The sequence below is a fragment of the Diorhabda sublineata genome, chromosome 2 (assembly GCF_026230105.1).
Source record: "Diorhabda sublineata isolate icDioSubl1.1 chromosome 2, icDioSubl1.1, whole genome shotgun sequence".
In the NCBI taxonomy this organism is placed as follows: domain Eukaryota; kingdom Metazoa; phylum Arthropoda; class Insecta; order Coleoptera; family Chrysomelidae; genus Diorhabda; species Diorhabda sublineata.
In genome coordinates, this window is record NC_079475.1 from 13,612,751 (window position 1) to 13,632,419 (window position 19,669).

The 19,669-nt window shown below is 34.5% G+C and overlaps 2 protein-coding genes and 1 long non-coding RNA gene across 3 annotated transcripts in view; 2 read left to right on the top strand and 1 right to left on the bottom strand.

Annotated features, from left to right (window-relative positions):
• LOC130440605 (uncharacterized) overlaps nt 1-11,698 on the top strand; it is a 53,636-nt gene extending 41,938 nt beyond the window's left edge. The window contains exons 18-27 of the mRNA XM_056773866.1: nt 228-354; nt 726-852; nt 2,959-3,105; nt 3,185-3,319; nt 3,600-3,751; nt 6,834-7,034; nt 8,289-8,443; nt 8,843-9,006; nt 9,639-9,911; nt 11,336-11,698. Of these exons, the coding sequence (XP_056629844.1) occupies nt 228-354; nt 726-852; nt 2,959-3,105; nt 3,185-3,319; nt 3,600-3,751; nt 6,834-7,034; nt 8,289-8,443; nt 8,843-9,006; nt 9,639-9,911; nt 11,336-11,676 (1,822 nt within the window). The 3' untranslated portion in view covers nt 11,677-11,698. The remainder of the gene's footprint in view (nt 1-227; nt 355-725; nt 853-2,958; nt 3,106-3,184; nt 3,320-3,599; nt 3,752-6,833; nt 7,035-8,288; nt 8,444-8,842; nt 9,007-9,638; nt 9,912-11,335) is intronic.
• LOC130440581 (uncharacterized) lies at nt 135-3,839 on the top strand. The gene is made up of 2 exons (XR_008909553.1): nt 135-354; nt 2,945-3,839. It is a non-coding gene; the product is annotated as an uncharacterized LOC130440581 (long non-coding RNA).
• Nucleotides 11,699-12,320: 622 nt separating the features above from the next.
• Nucleotides 12,321-19,669, bottom strand: part of LOC130452847 (unconventional myosin-Ia) — a 34,443-nt gene continuing 27,094 nt past the window's right edge. The window contains exons 4-7 of the mRNA XM_056792325.1: nt 18,607-18,778; nt 16,827-16,999; nt 15,652-15,902; nt 12,321-15,482 (exon numbers count right to left, since the gene is read on the bottom strand). Coding sequence (XP_056648303.1) covers nt 13,448-15,482; nt 15,652-15,902; nt 16,827-16,999; nt 18,607-18,778 — 2,631 coding nt within the window. The 3' untranslated portion in view covers nt 12,321-13,447. The remainder of the gene's footprint in view (nt 15,483-15,651; nt 15,903-16,826; nt 17,000-18,606; nt 18,779-19,669) is intronic.

Genomic DNA, 19,669 nt, shown 5'->3' on the forward strand with positions numbered 1-19,669 from the left:
TTATTTTTAATGATAAAAAACCTATCAAATCAATCAATATTAAAATATTCATGTAAAACACTGCATAAATATGTCGGTATTCCACACTCTAAAAAAACAACTAGGCTATCAGATTTATTCAAGTTTTTCGCTGTGAATGTTCAGATTTAATAACTGATAATAATGCTGAGAATAATAGCAAGTTTTATATTATTGTGGGTTCAAAATATAAATGCTGAATGTATCAGTATCACAACAGAAAGTGGACCAATTGCGCCGCAAAAAATATGTTCCGGTGATTTGATATTCCAAGATAATTTTGATAAACTGGATTCGAGTAAATGGGATCACGAGCAAACACTTGGAGGAGGCGGGGTAAGACTTTTTAAAATAGCGCATCAACCCGGATGAACAAACAAGTTATTGATATTACATTTGTTTATTTGCTAACTTTGACAAAATCACTTTGTAGTTGCTCGTATTTGAATACTTTGTTACTTTTTGTCAAAAATCTCAAAATATAGTTTCTTCAACGCCATCTAGCATCGAGTTCCTGCACTGAATACTGAAATACCGTTCCACTATACAACCAACTATTTGAGGTTAGGTGTCATTTTGTTGGTTACATACTATTCATTATTTTCGGAAGCAAAAGCCCCTTGCGGCAAAAAACTGCACGAAATGAATAATCTTCGCTTCACGCAGAGATGAGAAGACAACAGCAAACATAGCGAAAAATTGTTTAGTGGGTACCTGAAACTTCTCTTCAAGTAAGAGCTCTTTTAGAAAGACAAGCTACGCTACAGGCAGCTAGAATAGCCATAGAAACCCCAGAACAATCGCAGGCGAGAAGAATTTCATGCATGAGGATTGGTAGATGTTCAATGGTACTAAGTTTCAATATGATCCTTCAGTTTAATATCATAATCAACCTTTGATTGTTATTGGCACAATGAATAAAAAATGTCACTATTGCGATGCTTTCAAATGTAAAGATGAAACTGTTGGAATGTTCCAGTGGTAAAGTTTCACTTTCATAACTTTGTGAACCAGAAGAGCTTTTAAAAATGGTGAAAGCGGGTAACAGCTAGTATGTAATAAGTTTAAGTTACTCTTGATTTCTCTTAGTATTATTATAAATAGCCCAATAATAATAATAAAGACAAATTATAATAATTGAATTGAATTGAACCTATAATTGAATCTATAGCAGCAAGAATTTTTTAAAGGTTCCTTTCTGAATGCTGCATGATGATAATGTGTTTTTTTTGGTAAATTTTTTTCGGAAAGAGCCACAAATCGCGGCACAGGCTTTCAGCAGCCAAAATCTCGAGAATCTAAATCGAACTCTGGATAAAGGAGGAAGTCATTCGCTCATTTTTCATTTCTTTTTCTTTATACTTAATTTCGTGAACGTTAGTTAAGTTTGTGATTTAGAGTTGTTCTCATTGAAACGACGACAATATGCTCTCACAATCGATCGAAACATTCACCATCATTTCAATGGTCAACGTTGTTGTGATAGTTATAGTTTTTATCTCTATTTTCAATTTTGAGAATAACGTTCTTATGGCGATGTCTCGATTGGAGTATGAAAACTGGTAGCAAATTTGCATTCAGCTCATTTTTTGTTGGAATGCTTTGTGTGTATCCAAAATAAATTTTAGTCAATACATAAGCTCTTAAATAATTTCGAAGGCGAATTACGTCACGAGATCTTCCTCGTCTCGTCCTTTATTGATTAATTTCCATTTTTAAATCTCTTGGAATCTTCTAAAACAGTTGTCCAAGTTACTATTAAATCACCATAGATATATTTCAAATTTTTCTAGCACTTTTTTGTGTTTAAAATTCATGTTTTAAAGATAAGCAAAGACGAACTTAATGAAGATCCTATACTGGCAAAATCCCATGTTTAAATGCGTTTAAAATGTAATTTCTTCTCTTAACATAGAGTATGAGACATATTAGATGGAATAGATATGGTTATAAGGCTCAAGTTTCTTCGATATCGAGCTTTATAGCCCAATTGTTTCGTTTTATCTATATGACAAAAATATGCAGTAGTCCAGTGGGTAGGTTGAAAAAAGAAATTTGCCAATTAACTGCGATCAGCCTTTAGAGACTTCTAGCCATTCTTACAAAATCTTACAACTGCATTTTGTTTTCTGCACTTCTCCATGAATCATATGTGAGGCCTACGGGTCGCCGGTCTTCGCTAATTTGATCGGCTTATCTTCCCTTAGGCCTCCCTGGGAGGTGTCTTAACTCGTTGAGGTTCGTGTCTCATACCAGACATTTCTGTGCACAGCGCCTAACCACTGGACGCGTTCGGCTCTCAGATCAGTCAGTATATCTGAAACATCGTACAGTGAGTGTCTTGCATCGTAAATTTGGATTTCCGTTTTCCATTACAGCCCCCTAGAATTGCGTTTTTTTGCTTTTTGACTTTAGAGACCAGGCTTCACATATAGTACCGCTGGTCTGACGAGAGTCTTTTGCAAATTAAATGCATCTTTTCCAGTCTTCCCCAGTTTCGTTTCATTGGGTGGTTGAGTATTGAGTACCTTTCCACATTGCTTGATTGGTTAGGATCAATGTATCATTGTACACGTATTTGTTTCTCAGCCACAAATTATTTATTGTCACTTCGGTTTAGATAATTTTAACAACACTTCCATTAAAAATTTACTATAGCTGGTGAATCCGATTGAATTATTCATATTCACTTCGCTTTCAGAATAATGAGTTCGAGTGGTATACCGACGATAACAGATAACAGTTTTACCAAAAATGGTATGCTGCATATCAAACCAACATTAGTAGCTGATGAATTTGGTGAAGAGTTCCTTTATTCTGGAATTTCTCATATTCAATGAATATACATTTATTGATCATCATGTTGGTGGAGCACGAACATTTTCAAATATCTGTGATGTTTTGAAATGATCCATTACTTTTACAGTTCTACAAATGCAGACAACAACGGATACCGTCGGACTAGAAATGCCACCAATATCCTCAATCCAATCAAAAGTGCTCGAATGAGAACTTTGAAAGCGTTCTCATTTGATGGTAGAGTAGAAGTACGAGCACAAACACCTTCTGGAGATTGGTTATGGCCTGGTTTGTGAAACTTTTATAAAATTAAGTTCTCCTATAAATTTTGTGAATAAATTTAGTATCAGTATTACCTTTTTTTTAGCTATTTGGTTATTACCAAGTGAATGGAAATACGGCAGCTGGCCGACTTTAGGTGAAATAGATATTATGGAAACTAGAGGCAACAAGCATTTAGTAGTTGGAGGAAATGACGATATCGGAGCTTGCCTTGCAGCTAGTACGCTTCATTGGGGCCCCAATCCAGAGATGAATCAGCACTCACTACGAGCAACGAAATACTGAAGGCTACGACGCGACTTTTCATAGATATCAATTAGAATGGACGGCTGATTATTTGAAATTTTTCATCGATGATGAAGAAATCGGTAGAACAGTACCAGCATATGGTGGTTTCTGGGAGTTGGGAGATTTAGAGGAGTCGGGATAATCTAATCCATGGAGTAATGGTACTAAAATAGCACCATTCGATGAACAGTTTCACTTACTTTTAAATCTAGCGATCGGAGGTAATTTCTTTCCCGATGGATATGGTTGGAAACCTTGGCAGAATTCATCTCCTAATCCTATGAGCCAGTTTTGGTGGGGCAGAAAACAATGGGAGCCTACTTGGAATTTAAGTAGTGAACAATCTCATTTCAAAATTGATTATGTAAAAGTTTGGGCGATTTAATTGAAAAAACTCTTTTTACTTTTTTGTTTGATAATAGAATTGTACTAATAATATTACATCAATAATAGCTGAGAGTGTTTAATTTAACAAGCGTATGAGGATAGATAGCTATTGGTAATATCCATTATGCGCGTGTTGAATACTATCTTTTATATGCAACGATTATATTAATCCATTTATGATGTATAAAAAATGTGTCACATGAGAAATATTTTGTATTTACTTACTGCTGAAATGTCACCGTACGCGCTAACGCCAAATGTTGAGTTGCAGATGATCCTCGAAACGGATGTTTCTTTCGTTACAAGATTTACTTGTGTGAGCGGTAACGGAAGTAAGGATACTTTAAGTCAGAGTAATAAGAAGCAGGTATAAAAGGTACAGTCTTCTTACATTTTGCTAGAATAGAAGTCCATAGAGACCGTTCAAGTATCACATAAGCGGTTTTTATTATGTTTATTCACCTCCGCTTCCTTCTTGTAAGCAATAAAAAGCGAAGGTCTTATCTCTCTTCTCTGAAAATGTAATCATTGGTATATATTTTTCGTTGGATGCATTGATCTTGGGGGATATCTTCAAGTAAAGAGCTTAAGAGTTAAATTCACTATCCGATTAAGAAATTGCCCTCCACTCCACACCAAACCAAGTCATGAACCTTTTGTTTTACTTGTACTGGTTGTAGAAGAAGCGCCTGTTGTCTATTTATATTAGTATTCTATAATACCACATTCTACAATTTTAAAAATGCTTTCAAACACAAGTAGTAGTCACCATATAATGTCTGGAAAATCAGAAAGATTTTGTGCGTCCGGAGCAACACCTATAACCTAAAAATTCCATTGAACTCAATACCTCTTTCCAATATCTTTCCAAATAACCTTAACGTCACTTTCATCCAAATTAGACCAAAAATGTTCACTCCACTTCAATCGTCGGTCTTACATGTTTTTCTCTGCGGTTTTCCTGTAACCTGGTGAAACTGTTTACCAGTCAAATCGCCAGTGAATAATACAGCCGAAGCTGTGCCCACGCTCGATTATAACAAACTAATACACTTTAAAAAAGCTGTTTGGTTCGTAGAACTACTTTTTTGTCACCAATACTTTTTTTCATATCCTTTACCTAATGACATGCGGATACACGTGCAATGCAGATAATACACCAAAACAGACCCTTTCTACAAACCACCACATTTCCAGCAGGAGAAAAGATTTCCTATATCAGCGCCATTCCAGCAGTGGCATTTATCTTCTTATCAAATAAAAACAACAGAATGAATGTCTCTACCGTTGCGTTGCAGGAAAGTTTTAAATTTCGAAATGTTCTGCAAATTCTTCTGTTTTTTCATAAAGTATGATTTTTCACGAGGCCGAACCCTTTAATCTTGAAACCACTTTAGTAAAGCTTCTTCTACATCTTGTGGTTCCCTAAGTCCTCGACGTTACTGCTTTGAATTTCTGTTGAGATAACTTGAATAAAAAATTGTGGTAACAATCCATGCGGGGTATCGAGCTCCCTTTCAGAGCATTTTCCAAATCAAGTTTATCTTGTAAGTTCTGAACTTTCCGTTCTGCCATTCAAAAAAATCCACATCACAGATAGTGAAAAGAAGTGTTAAAACAACATAGACAGAACTGAAGTATGAACAGAGGAATGAGAAGGGACAAAAGGAAGTCAATGAGAAGATGAGCCGATTCGTCAATCTCTGTCGACCTATTTTCAACGACTCGACAGAAAGATGATAGTAGCCGTTTCGTAAAAAGTTGCAAACTGTTATCATTGTATTAAAAGGATTGTATGTGGCTATACTAAATTACTATCATCTGTTTTTTTGCGTTTTCTCGTTTTATAAAAGAGTTATCTAAAATTTGATGTAACATCAATAGTCTAAATAGTTAAAAAATTGAAAAAGGATATTTAAAAAATAAATATACATGTTTAAGATTTAGAATTATTAAAATATCGATGTAAAAAAATATTATTATTGGTAATTATCTATAGAAAATTAATTTGATCATACTAATTATCTTAATTCACTCGCTATCTTTGCACCATATCCATCGGATGATATCATCACATTTCAATCGAGTATTTCATAATTTTATATCATCACATTGAAATCCTAAGTGTTTATTTATGCTTCACTTTTGCATTATCGTTAATACTTAACAGCGTCGGATTAAGAAGTAAGGCCCGGGGATAAAATCGACCCGGGGCCCACTTAAGGAAATCAAAATCTACGAGTATATAGAATTTATATTTAATAAACGTCTTTCACGATTTAGTTGTGGCAAAATTTTCAATTAATCTTAACAAAATTCATATTCTGTAACTTATATTCAATGTATAGTTCTGTTAATGACGACAATCGCTCAGACAAAGAAGACTAGAATCGCACCATGATTTAGGGTGATTAAGTTACTAGATAAGTTTCTATGAGGTGTCTTGAGATCAGGGTTGCTCCAAGAGAAATTAATGTTGTCTGCAGAAACACATTTTACACCAATGATGTCTGTTTATAAACAGAAGAAACAAAATAGAGTCTAATATTGAGCCTTGGGGTACTCCACATTCTATTGGCTTGTAAAATGACATCGTTGTATGAACCAATTCGTTACAGGTTTCGTCACGAGCAATCGTAAAAGTTTCTATCATATCTGATTCAACGATTTAATTAAACATTTCCAATTGTATTGAAAAATTATTTGAATTATTAATCAATTCGTGTTGAAGTTTGATAAGAGGAATGAATTACTATAATTCGCAAAATAATTCATGATGTATATCATGGAATATAGAATTTATTATTATTTAGAGTAAAAAATTAGTGTGTGGGTTAAATTACACTAATTCATTCATCAAAATTTCTAAAGAATTTTTGGACTAAATTTTGTATATCCAATATTGCTTCTAAAATAAATGATAAAATTAGTAATTTTGCGGGGCCCCAGGCTCCGAACCTAGGGCTTCAGCTCCCCTTAGACCCTCCCTAAGTCCGACGCTGATACATAGATGGTGGGAGTTATTTATTATCACAGTAAAAACCAAGCCAAGTACTTAGGTACAAGCGAAAATGATTCTAACTACATTAATAATAAATTTGTTAGTATATAATGTCCATAGTTGCGTGGAATCAATAACAACCGTGAGTGGAACTCATGCTGCAGCTACAGTTTGTTCTGGAGATTTGATTTTTGAAGATAACTTCAGTAAACTAGACTTGACAAAATGGCAGCATGAGCAAACACTTGGAGGGGGTGGGGTAAGTTCTTTAATCGAATATTATAAATAAAAAGGCACTTTGAGAAAAATTATTGTCAAATTTGTATCTGATATATTTTCTTTCTAATTAATACAATACAATAACTAAAATTCAATCTATTGCTCAGATTATAAAGAAACACTTGAGGAGGCTTTAAACGACAAATTAAGTACTACAAAAGATTGGAGAATTGACAAAGAAAAAAGATTTTAGCTTGAAGTTTCAGAAAAAAATCCCAAAATGTGGTATATTTCCCGTGGATGATACACATAGTGTACATAGTCCTTCGTCCAGCAGCAGTAAATATTCCACACCTGTTTCATGCATATAACAATAGAAAATGTTGGAGTAAAATAATAAGGTTCCCGTTGGGTTGAAAATTCAAACTCATATACGGGTTATTCATTTCAAACATAGTCTGCTATACTTTTAGTTGAATAAGGATAAGACTTGATGACATTAAAGAAACATAACGTTGGAAGTCATCAAGTATGTTGATGAATGTATAAAATTCCGTAAAAGTCTAACAAACCGTCAGTCCACGTGGACTCATTATCTCCACTGTTTACCAATGAAAACATCGAATCGTGAACATAAATGCATTTCTATTGGCCGAAGCTGTCTGTACACAATTTCTTCGAAATATTCCTGCCAGCGACAGTCTGCGATAAGCAGTGGCGTTGTTTGGTGAGAGTTCATTTAATTCATAATGAAATTGCACAGTGTAGTGAGAATAAAGACATGTATGGATTTAATAATAATGATTTAGGAATAAAAACACAAGTTCTTTTAAATATATTCGAATGTTTAAAAAAGGAAAATATTCAGCAATCTGATAATGCAATAATAATAAAAATTAACTAGAGTGAATAAATTTTCCATTTATCGAGTAGTCACGAAAGTGGTTGCTTTGGATCATTCACAGAACCGAAAAACATGTAAAGAAAAACTGAAGTCAGTTGACAAAGGTATTCAAGATTTTATACGTAGGACACTTCATAGTTTATATAAGGAGACCAGACAACAAAAGGGGTTCAAATTTTAGCACTAATTCTAATAATTTCGTAACAAATTTGGGGGAATATAATATGAATAGAAAAAATTTAAAGGGATTTAAACACAATATAAGATTAATAAATTACAGTATTACAATATAAAAATTGAAAAATAAGAAATGCAAAATGAGTTGAATATGTAAATTGTATTATACATTCGGCATTTGAATTATTTAAAATCGTTGTTTTCTTTTCTCAGAATTGGGAATTCCAATGGTACACCAATAACAGAAGTAATAGTTACGTTGAAAATGGTTATCTAAATATACGACCTACTCTTGTTGCTGATGAATTTGGAAATGACTTCTTATATTCTGGTACTCTAGATATTAACGGGGGCTCTCCGGCAGATCAGTAAGTTCGTATACGTTTGTTAGGATGCAGTTAGTTTACAGAAGATATGGTTTCTTTGGGAAGCTTGACGCCCAGTTGTCAATTATCCCAAATATTTTTACTTCGCTAACGAGTTGCACCAATCGTATCCAGTTTGAACGCCATTCATCAAATATAAATTCACTTCATGAAGAGCGGAAAAAATTTTCCTTGTATCAAATTATTTCGTTAAACAGGCCATCACGAACTTGCGTAAAAGTTTAGATTTTTGAGTTTAATCCACGTTTCAACCTCCAGCGGAATGTATTGGAAAATTTTGGAAAATGATGGTTGGTCGATATATTTTTGATTCAGGACTCAATATTATTTATATAATAATAATGTTTATAGAGATTTCTTTAATATTGAATTTTTCCATAGGTGCACAAATCCACAATGGTATGGATGTTCACGTACTGGCACACCAACTAACATAGTAAATCCCATTAAAAGTGCCCGAATGCGTACCATCGATTCATTTGCATTCAAATACGGTAAAGTGGAAGTTAGAGCTAAAATTCCCGCTGGAGACTGGCTGTGGCCAGGTAAAGTATTTCTAAAAAGATATTATAATTGTAGTTTATTGAATTTTAATAGTGTAAGAATTTATAGTTACCAATATCTGCTTTATAATTTATACTTTTTCGCAATATCTTCTACCAGGTATAGAGGTAATATTTTCCCTGTTTAACCCGTCTCCAGGTAGTCCTCTCTTTTCTAGGTTATCTGTTATTTCTGTATTCCATTTCTTCCTGGATCTGCCTCTTCTCTTCATTTGGTTGGTTCAAGTTTCACCTTAACTGTTCTTTTTTTTTTCTAGGTGTCCAAACCGTCTTAACTGTTGTTGTTCGATTGTTTATACAGTACTCACTTCGTTCAATTCGTGTCCATTCAAGTCGCGTTCACGATTTATATTTATTTAAATAAACGCAAAACAGTATTTCACCTTTTATCTTTCTGAAAACTCGCAAGGAAAGTTTATTTTCTCCATACCTCGGACCAAAGTACCGGCTATGAAGAAAAATCGTATACACTACACGGACCAAGTCTTGAAATCCCGATCCTGCGCGTCATCACATCCTTGACTTCGCGCAGGGTCAAAAATTATAGCTCCTTGACTTCCAATTTTTTACAACTAATTCATAGTTTTTATATTTCAATGAGCTCTTAATTTCAGCGATTTGGTTACTACCCAGATGGAATCAATATTCTGGTTGGCCATCATCTGGAGAAATAGATATAATGGAGTCGCGTGGCAACAAAAAATTAGTCAATACCAATGGAGTGAATATAGGAGTGCAACAAGTAGGAAGTACTCTTCATTGGGGTCCAAACTATAATTATAACAAATATTCCCTAACACATTACGAAAAAAATCTAGCAACGGGATTCGATGTAGATTTCCATAGATATCAGCTGGAATGGACAACAGAATACATAAAATTCGCTGGTGAGATTTTCCTCTATCATTGTCTTGTAGGTATCATTTTACCTTCTACCCTGCTTATAATTGGGTGTTGAATTCTCCCCAGTATATAAGATACGACTAGATTTTGCTGTTTTCTCCATAATTTTTGTTTTTGGTCCCTCCCTAATTATACTGAACCGTTCCTACTGTGATCAGACATTTCGATTCAGTGCAATAGACTTTGCCGCGTTCAAACGAGGTTTCTTATTGTTGGATTTGTGTTTGAAAATATCCGAAACATGTTTCATTTATATTCCTTCAGCCAATTGTTGAAATGATCAGTTACAAAAAAATTAAATTCTTCTCTGGAAGCAACACACCATAAGCTATTTTTTTGCAATATTTTTCAGATGTTTTATGAAAAGCTTTTTAAAAATGATTGATTTTGAGGTCTCCGATTAATCAGATGTTCTTCGGCTCATAAAATGTACTGGGAAAAGTGTCCACATTAGTGACAAACATAAGAACTATGAACGGTTTAACCTGATTACGATATGAATGCTTGGAAACTAACCCGGATCTTATTTATTCTTTCTACACTGGTAGAGCAGTGGGTATGTACTTATGTGTATATTAGGGTACCATGTACACCACGACTCAAAGGATCTATTGTGTCTTTCTTTCTTCCTGAAATACTGGAAAAACCCAGGGTTATCAGCTGATCTATTAATCCCACTCCTTTCAAAAAGTCCAAATTGTAGGATGGTTATAGATGCTACAGATTTTCGTCTCCTATTTCATACGTTTCATAGGTTTCATCCTCTGTCTAACAGAATTTTCACTATCTTCAGGTGACTATTAAGACAGCATGACGATCTTGTGTTTGCGGTAGTTCCTATCTAGTTTGAACTGGAAAGTTTGAAACTGATATGTTTGCTGGAAAATCAAATCCCTATTTGAATTAAACTTTGATCCTACCGTAATTTATTATATTATTTACGTTTAAGCTCTATATCACTCTTGAATTGATGATCGAAATTTGGTTTCAGATAATGTTAACATCATATATTATGACGATATCGTTGATGCTCTCCTTTTTTTTCCCCGTTTTTACCCAGCACATTGAAAGTTTTACATTCTAAAATACCTCATCCTTCATTATAATCGCCGCAAACATCCTCTTGTTTGACATGGATCAATCTTCATAGTTCGTGTCTACATCTTGTTGCTTATTTCCCATCACAACTTCCCATTTCCTGTCATTTCTAGTCAGTTTATGCTACTCTAGCTAGGTCATCTTCCATCTCCATTTTGTCCTGCTGCGTATTTTTCTATCATATAGAGTAATAGAATGATGAAGCATTTGTATTTTTGATCAGTCAAACCTGTACTAGCTCAGGTACATTTATTCTAGTTTTGGATTAGTAAGTAAGTTTAATAACTCTCTTATTTATTTCAAATTACAGTTGACGATGAGGAAATTGGTAGAGTTACTCCTCCTGGTGGTGGATTCTGGGAACTAGGTAATTTAGCGTCTACCGGATTAGATAATCCATGGAAAAGAGACAGTAAAATGGCTCCTTTTGATCAAGAGTTTTACATAATTTTGAATGTTGCCGTTGGTGGAGTTTCCTTTTTCCCGGATGATGCTACAAATACACCAGGTGGAAAGCCGTGGGCGAATACCTCTCCGAAAGCTGCTACAGATTTTTGGGAGGGTAGAGAACAGTGGTTATCAACATGGAATAATCTTAAAAACGATGATATTAATTTGAAAGTGGATTATGTTAGAGTATGGGCTTTGTAATATAAGTAGGTTTTATACATAAGACTTATATAGTATTTCACATAATGTACTACTGGTTTGATCGACGATGTTTCCAGTTTTTCTTTGGAAAAACAATCATTTTTAACAAATATAATCTTACAATTTTTTTTTCCATTAACATTTATATCCAAGTTTAGTTCCAGGATTGTTACTTAAGTTTTGAAATGTGGCAATAATGATGTGAATATGTCATATCAGACATTGCAGTCATAAAGTTTGACATTTTCAATGTCATATGAGTGCTATTTGAGTTTAGAGATACTAGAAATATTTATCTTGCTCAAAACATCTTCGTTCGATGATTTTCAATTTTGAACATTCCAAACATCGAATTGATGGGTTATCCGCCGTACAGTTTTTATTCTTCAACCGATGATTTCGTTTTATTCTCGCAGTTCAAAAATAAATTCGAGTTCGACGTTTTTATACCCTCGAAGAAGATGTTGATGTGTTCAAATCCCATTTTTTGGAGGTACCTCAATCGAGATGGAAAAAATGCCTCGGCAATTGATTTAAAAGCACCAAAAAGTTATTGATCTCAATGGAGACCGAAAATATATCCATTTATAAACCATCGTGGGCAGATAAAATAGAAGACGGGTATGAAATGTAGATTAAAACAATTTTTACAGTAGGCAAGATATATTACTTAACGTAATCAAAGAATTATTTGTATATATACAGTATCTTGAAAATATAATATTGCTTAAAATAATAGCATAATAAAGAAACAGTATATTTTGAAAAGAAAATAAAATTTGTATTGAATGTTTCAAATGCGTGAAATGCTCTATGAACATTCGGGCTAAATAGTCATAATTAACTGTAATTCTCGAATGGACAACGCGAAGTCATGTTAATACGTTTGAGGTTGATTTTATACCTCAAATTCTCAATTCCGTTATCACTTACAATAAAAAAACAGTCACTGCCTTGAGTATATACTACTGGAAGCCGATAAGCATTGCGGTGGGAGGAGTTTTTTCAGTACAGGTTTCTTCCGAAAGACATTTGATAGAGCAACTTATTATCAGTTCAGTGATATCAACGTGACTTGTTTAGTTAATCGCTACTTTAACCTTATTTCATTCTTATTTTATTATCTACCATAACAAAGCCTATTATAGTAGAAGATGGATGAGCCAGACAAGCACTTTAAAACTCTTACTATGCTGGGATGAGAATATTATGGACAGGCATACCTTACGGGATAACCTGGAGCAATAACAAGACAAATTTCTCGAGTGAAATATTGTTGTCAGATGGGTCAAAGGTAAAAAGAGAAACTGGAGGGATTATGTTGGTAGAATCTTTCAGAATCGGATAACCGAAGACATTTTTATCAATAAAATCAAGACAGACCACCAAAGAGATTATATGAAAGCTACACCTTCGTGTGTTAGGTAATAGGCTGAGACCAAAATAGAAGCATGTCTCGAAAAAAGTAAAAGAACTTTATCATGATTTTGTTTTCAGAATGTTTTTATCTCTGTGATATTCAATTTTCTAAAATAATTCGTACATTAGTTAGATTCTTATCAATAACTCACTGATTGCTCTTTATCATAGGCCGAGAATGTACTTTTTACAACAAAAGTGGATGGTGGAAAATTTATTTTAATTCGTATATAAAAAATACTGTTCAGTACATGTAGGTAGGGAAATTTACATCCGCCTTATAACTAAAAATAAACCTTAGAGGCAAATATCAGTACCTGTTGGTAATCAACAGTGGAAGACGATGGCAAGATTAAATATTCACACTTTGTTTTAATTCTAAAAATTGAAACGGCACATGAAGCGTACAATGTTTATGTTCAACGATCAAATGACCTCTGCGATGCGAAGCACCTACAACTAATACAGTCTCTCCTTTGAGTAATACGGAACCGTCTCCGCTATTATCTTCAGGATAAGTCATTTTCATAACTCTTGTTTGTGGATAACCCAATTTGGTATTACCCGTGACAGTATACGATCGACTAGGTGGTACAGGTGGAGGTCTTTCTAAATCTAATCCGAATAAATTACAAGTTTGCTGAATAATTTTTGCATCACATTTTTCGTTTGGATCCGGTGGTGGAGTTCCGGCGATAGGTTGAGGTCTCGGTCTTGTGCCACCTATAGCGGTTCTAGATACAGGTGGTGGATTTAAATTCTTTTCTCTTCGAAGAGTCGACAGTCTATACCTGCAATGCCAACCCCTCCATGAAGCTTGTATTAACGTTGCAGCTTTCGTCCTCGTCTTCGCTCTAAGCTTCTCCAATTGCTGTCTGATACCTTCGCTAAGAAATATATGTCTCTTTCCCATAGCATAACTCGTTGAAACAAAACTTTGCTGTTTACCTATAGAATCCATTACATGTTGTAAAATCAAATGACAATCATCTGTAACTTTGTCATCGCTTCTGTTGAGTTTAGCAAAAGGTGCTAAACACCGGTATCTCATATTGAACGCTTTAAAACGCATTCTGTGAGGATATCCACCTGCCATAAGATTAACAGTTTCTAGTACCTGCAAAGATCTTATTTGTCGTACAACTGTTCCTCTTTCAAATCTATTAGCAGCTTCCTGAGAGTTGCTACAGATGCATCGAACAAAATGTGGACGAGCGTGTACTAATGTTCTCAATAAATTGTCCAAACGAGTGTGAAAGTCTTGAGTTAACGTAGAAACCGGTTCGTCGCCGTTTAAAATATCCGTATGAGATGTTGGAGATATTCTGAAACTAACACCTCTCGGTACTGTTTCTGATGAATATAAAGCTTTAAGTTCACTACCGAATAAATGAGTAGCGAAACCAAAATTACAACTGTGTTTATAAAATACTGCAACTAGGTCATCAGGAATAACATCTTTATTCGTATCTAGAAAGTCTGTGGCGTCATATACAACTCTCCCTGCGAAATGTTGTATACCAAACAGACGCGGATCTACCGGCTTAGGATCAAAAAGTCTAGAATTATTTTTATGTTGTACTTTGATTTTAGACACGTAAGAATCAGCTGTGCCTCTAATTGAACACTCGACATCCAACATACTTAATAATCCAGTTCTTAAAGACGACACTAAATCGATACAGGGTACATTGTCGACATAATCTACCTCTACTTCGCAATTGATTCCCTCATCTCTGCAAGATTCTATACTAGATTTAAATATGTGGGTATTATAAAAATGTTGCATCGTTTCAGCACATAAATTGATACAAAGATGTTCCAATTGACTGGGTTTTGGATCTTCGAAACCAAACATATCGAGAATCCCGATAAATCCATCGGTCGCGTGTCTGACAGCATTATTTAAAGCCGCCATCGATTTACTTCCGGCGTTAGTACTTCCTCCAATAGTGGAAGCATGCTGACTCGTAACTTCAGCTTGATTATGTACCGATTCATTCGAATCAGAACTTAAAGTACCTAATGTTGATCCTAATCTCTTAAGACTATTAGCTCTACGAACTATGGTAGCAACAGTACGGCAATATAAAGCTTTAGCAAGACAGTCACGCGTCATACTAGACATATTTGCATCACACACAGATTTCACCAGCTGGCCACGAGCGTTGTGGGTACGGGAAGTGAGACCACGGAAAAGAGCTCCACCGGATACTCCCAGTAGACCTGCGACAGCATTCAATTCGGCTTCGCCTTTAACGTCAACGTCCAGTCCTTTACTGTCCATGAATTGCACATTTCCCAGTAGGAGAACCGCTGCAAGAACTCGTACTACATCTAAGAATGGTATACCAAGAATTCCTAAGCAATTCTTCCATGCCTGAAACCTATAAAAGCAGGGAATCAGAAATAAGCAATGATTAAATATAGAAAATTCCATGTTCAAATGTAATGTTATAAATTGTCAGAATACTATTTTTTTACGTCGAGACCTATTCTCGTCGACATAAAAAAATTTTAATTCCAATTTGCGTGAGAATATTAAACAATTTTTACCTGTTTGAATCTTCAGTTGCATCTTGCCTCGTATCGCCGTACTGAAGATATCTCAACGTATTTATTGTTTGAGCTTCTAAATTTAATTTGGTTCTTTCTTCCGTCGATAATCCGGCAAGCATTTGGTAAAATATGTGGTAATTTTTTTCACCTGGTAATGGTCTTATCACTCGCGTTTGATCCAAAAAATAACAATGGATCTTTGTTCGGTATAGAGCTCCATCAGTTACTTGTACTTCGATGAATTGTCCCTTGAAAATAAATACATTTATTTTAATTGATGAAATACTTCTAGATGAATTTACAGTCATAACACTATTTCTATTACTTTCTCGATTCGCAGCCGAAAAAACGATTATCATTACAAACGAAGTGAATTATTCGATGAATTACTTTATCCAAAACAAAGTAAAAACATTATTTGAAATCTTAAAGTACTGCCCTTGAACATCAACTCAACTTTCTAACCTAAGCCCCGTTGCTTTGGAGCATTTTTTGAGGCCGCCGTTGCAGCTTTACACTACGAGTATACAATAATAATGATGTGCTCCAAGGTAACGCTCTTTGCGATCGGGTTGTAATAAAGATTAATGGTAAGAGACATTTTTCGATAAAAAACCTTCATCAACGAAAGTTTGATCCAAGCTAACGCCAAGGGGGCTACTTTACCTTGGATCACGACATCTTCCGATTTCAAAGCTTTTAATAGCGATCGTTTCCTGAACGACTATTCAAGATATACGATCACGTGAACGATTCTAGCGACAGTCGTTCGGAGCAAAACAGCTCAATGAGAAATACATAAAAATAGTTCTCATCGATTATGGTTGTAATTTCTGCAATCGTTGGTAATATTCATAGTTAAAACATTGTTCACTCTACCACTACACCAACACTAATTGATATGCGCTTCGATAACCAAGTTATCGTCTTCAGAGACAGAATTTAAACTCATTTTAGTCAAGTCAATTAGAGAGATATTTTGAGGTAATGTTCTATTTTTTTGAGCTATGACACGTGATATTCAACGTCAAATGAAGTGCAGAGTATAACAGGTGTAATTAAACATCTTTCAGAATTAAAAATTAGATTAAGTAGAGAATTAAACGAGAATACAATAAATAAATTGAAAGTAAGACAAATAAATCACTAAATGTATTTCATATTATACTCACAATTCTACTCGATTCCGAATTGGTTATGGTTTTAGCGGAACCTAAAGAACGTAATACTGTAAAGGCGGCTGCTAAATGCTTGAAAGCATCAGTTTCTGGTCCTCCACCGGCCACGGCAAAAAGTTGACGAAGAAGAAGCATCGAAACATGACTTTTACCCGAACCACTGGTTCCTGAAGCACGAATGATTAATAGATAGTTGTATATTAAAAAACAATTGAAAGATTTGATAATTCAGTATACGAGGATGGTCACAGAAGTACCTGGCATAATCAAGAGATTAGAAAGTACACAATCTATACAGCATATTTCATAGTTTCAAGTTTGAAGTTGCCACGTTGTAATTACATGCTTTGTGAAACGCTAGTAGCAAAACATGATGTTAACTTTACAATGTTAAACTTGGTGAAATAAAGGACGTGAACTCAGCATTATATATATGGAAATCTCTTTAATTCCTTATTTCTTAGACCTTTTGATATATTAATGCATCTAAATGTTTTTGATTTTAGTTCTCTTCTGTTAAAAAATTAGTTTTTTTAGGAGCTAGAGGACCTACCCTTAAATTAAGGTCCATCTGTCAATCGTGAATTAGAATTTACGTCTCTCTCAAATTAATATATACCAGCTTTTACCCGCGGCTTCGCTCGCATTGAATCCATTAAATGAGTATCAGAAATCATTATAATAGAAAATGTGGAAAAATTGCCAAAAACCTTCAAAAATCCATAACTCCACATTGAATGTCCGCGCCTAGCTCCTCTCCAACTCAACCGATTTAAGTGTTCAAAAACTCAAAAGAAAGAAGGTGTTTCAGCGAGTGTTCTTAAACCAAAACGATGTCTCTATCCTGAATGGAACCTGAGATATTGAGGATAGAACGTGTGTATGTGAAAAACTCCCATAAGTAATGTACAGGGGGAAATCGCATTTGAGTATAACTTGAGAATGGTGAAAATTAGATGAAATCCGATGGTTCATGGCTGATCTGTGCATCAATACCTTTCATTGAAAAAAAAATTAAGCAAATCGGTTGGGTAGAACGCCTGAACGGACTCGGAATGTAAATCATCAATTTTTTTAATATATAAGAAGATACGCAAATTGTCAGTGTCAATATCATATTTTGATAAAGACTTGAAGAAAAGTCGAAACTTTAATTCTATCTTTCTTTTAAAAATTATAAAAAAAACTAATTTTAATACAGAAGAGATCTTAAATCAAGAACATTTAGATGCATTAATATATAGAAATCTACACACATAATGTAGAAGCTGTAGAATCCTTTCATGTATCTTCCCCAATCCAACCGCCGCCACCAGAAAAGAAATGTCATTCTGATGAGCATATAATCAAAATTTTCTATCAACTGAGGAACATAAAATAGTCAACAACCGTCTACAAGCATCAATTTATTTTTAAAATTCTAGTAACTAAAAATAAATACTAACAGCGTTTTTCAGAAGCAAACGAGACGTAAATTTTGATTCACGATTGACGGATGGACCCTAATTTAAGGGTAGGTTCTCTAGGTGGCCAAACAATTGGGCGACGATCATTAAAGGAAGGGCTCAAAGTTTCGAATTTTGTATTATTATTTTTACTCGTCTTAATTCCTCGTGCCAAGGTGATAGTAAAAAACAATTTAAAAATCAATATTAGTCTCGTTTGAACCCAAGTGTTCGTGATTGTTTTAATTTTGAAAATATCAATGTAATTCCTTAGGTGTTACCAACAGACTCAGGTATATTGTGGTCTAAAACTTAAAATTAAAACCTACCCGATAATATTATGGCTTGAGGGTATCCAGTTTCAGATTGTTGCCGAACTGCCTCCTGTACTACTTTATTTAGCTGTGGACTTAGCGCTATACCCCGCGTGCTACTCAAAGTTAAAGGATTTCCTACATCTCTATATGGGTTCACGCAGAGTAAAATTGGACCCACGTTAGTCTGGAAAAAAGAAGAAAAGTTCAATTAAAAATTTACCAGCTTATAATAACAATTTTGTTCCATTTTGACTCTGGTATTTTATATACGTAGGTTATTTTTCGAACAACCTATTGCGAATCATCAAACACAATGGGTCACCTAGTTCCTCAAGAGATTACCGGTCGCAAATATTTAATTTTTTCTGAAGAAATAAATGAAATTAAGCATTAGAAAAAATCCTATCAGAAGTTCACAAACATAAAAATTTTTCACGTACCAAAAGAACCTGTTTCTTGTTATTAATGTAGCAATTGAAGTTTAGATAAAACATTGTGGACATATGTCTATAGTGTATAATCTTAATTATTTTTCTATGATGCTATAGGCTGCTGCAAGCCATGGACTCCCTTATTTTTTTCTCCCAATGGTTTCTGTCTAAAGCTGCTCTCTTTCAGTTACGTATCCTTGGAAAACTGATTACATCTTCGCTATTTTTCCTGCCAACTTCTCCAGCTCAGGTCTTCCAGTTGGTTTACGCCGCTTCAAAATTGGATTCAAGTACTTTTCATGGTATTCTCTGTTCATCCACCATTTGCACTATATGGCCAGCTCATCGCAATATCTGTACTCTTACAAATCATTTTTGATATAACTCATGATTATACCTCGATCTCCATGCTTTATTCACATATTTCGGAACAAATATTTTCCTTAATATCATCCTTTCAGAAATATTTATGTGTTTTTTTTTGTTAAGACCCACCTTCACGACAGTACGTTCATCTAGGCTTCCATCGTAAGCTGCGCAAAAACAGAGAAATATTTCGATCGCTGATAGTTTCTATTTCCAAAAGTTGTGGTATGTTTTCTTCCTGCGATTGACTTAAACGACGGATTAACTTCGTCTTGTGA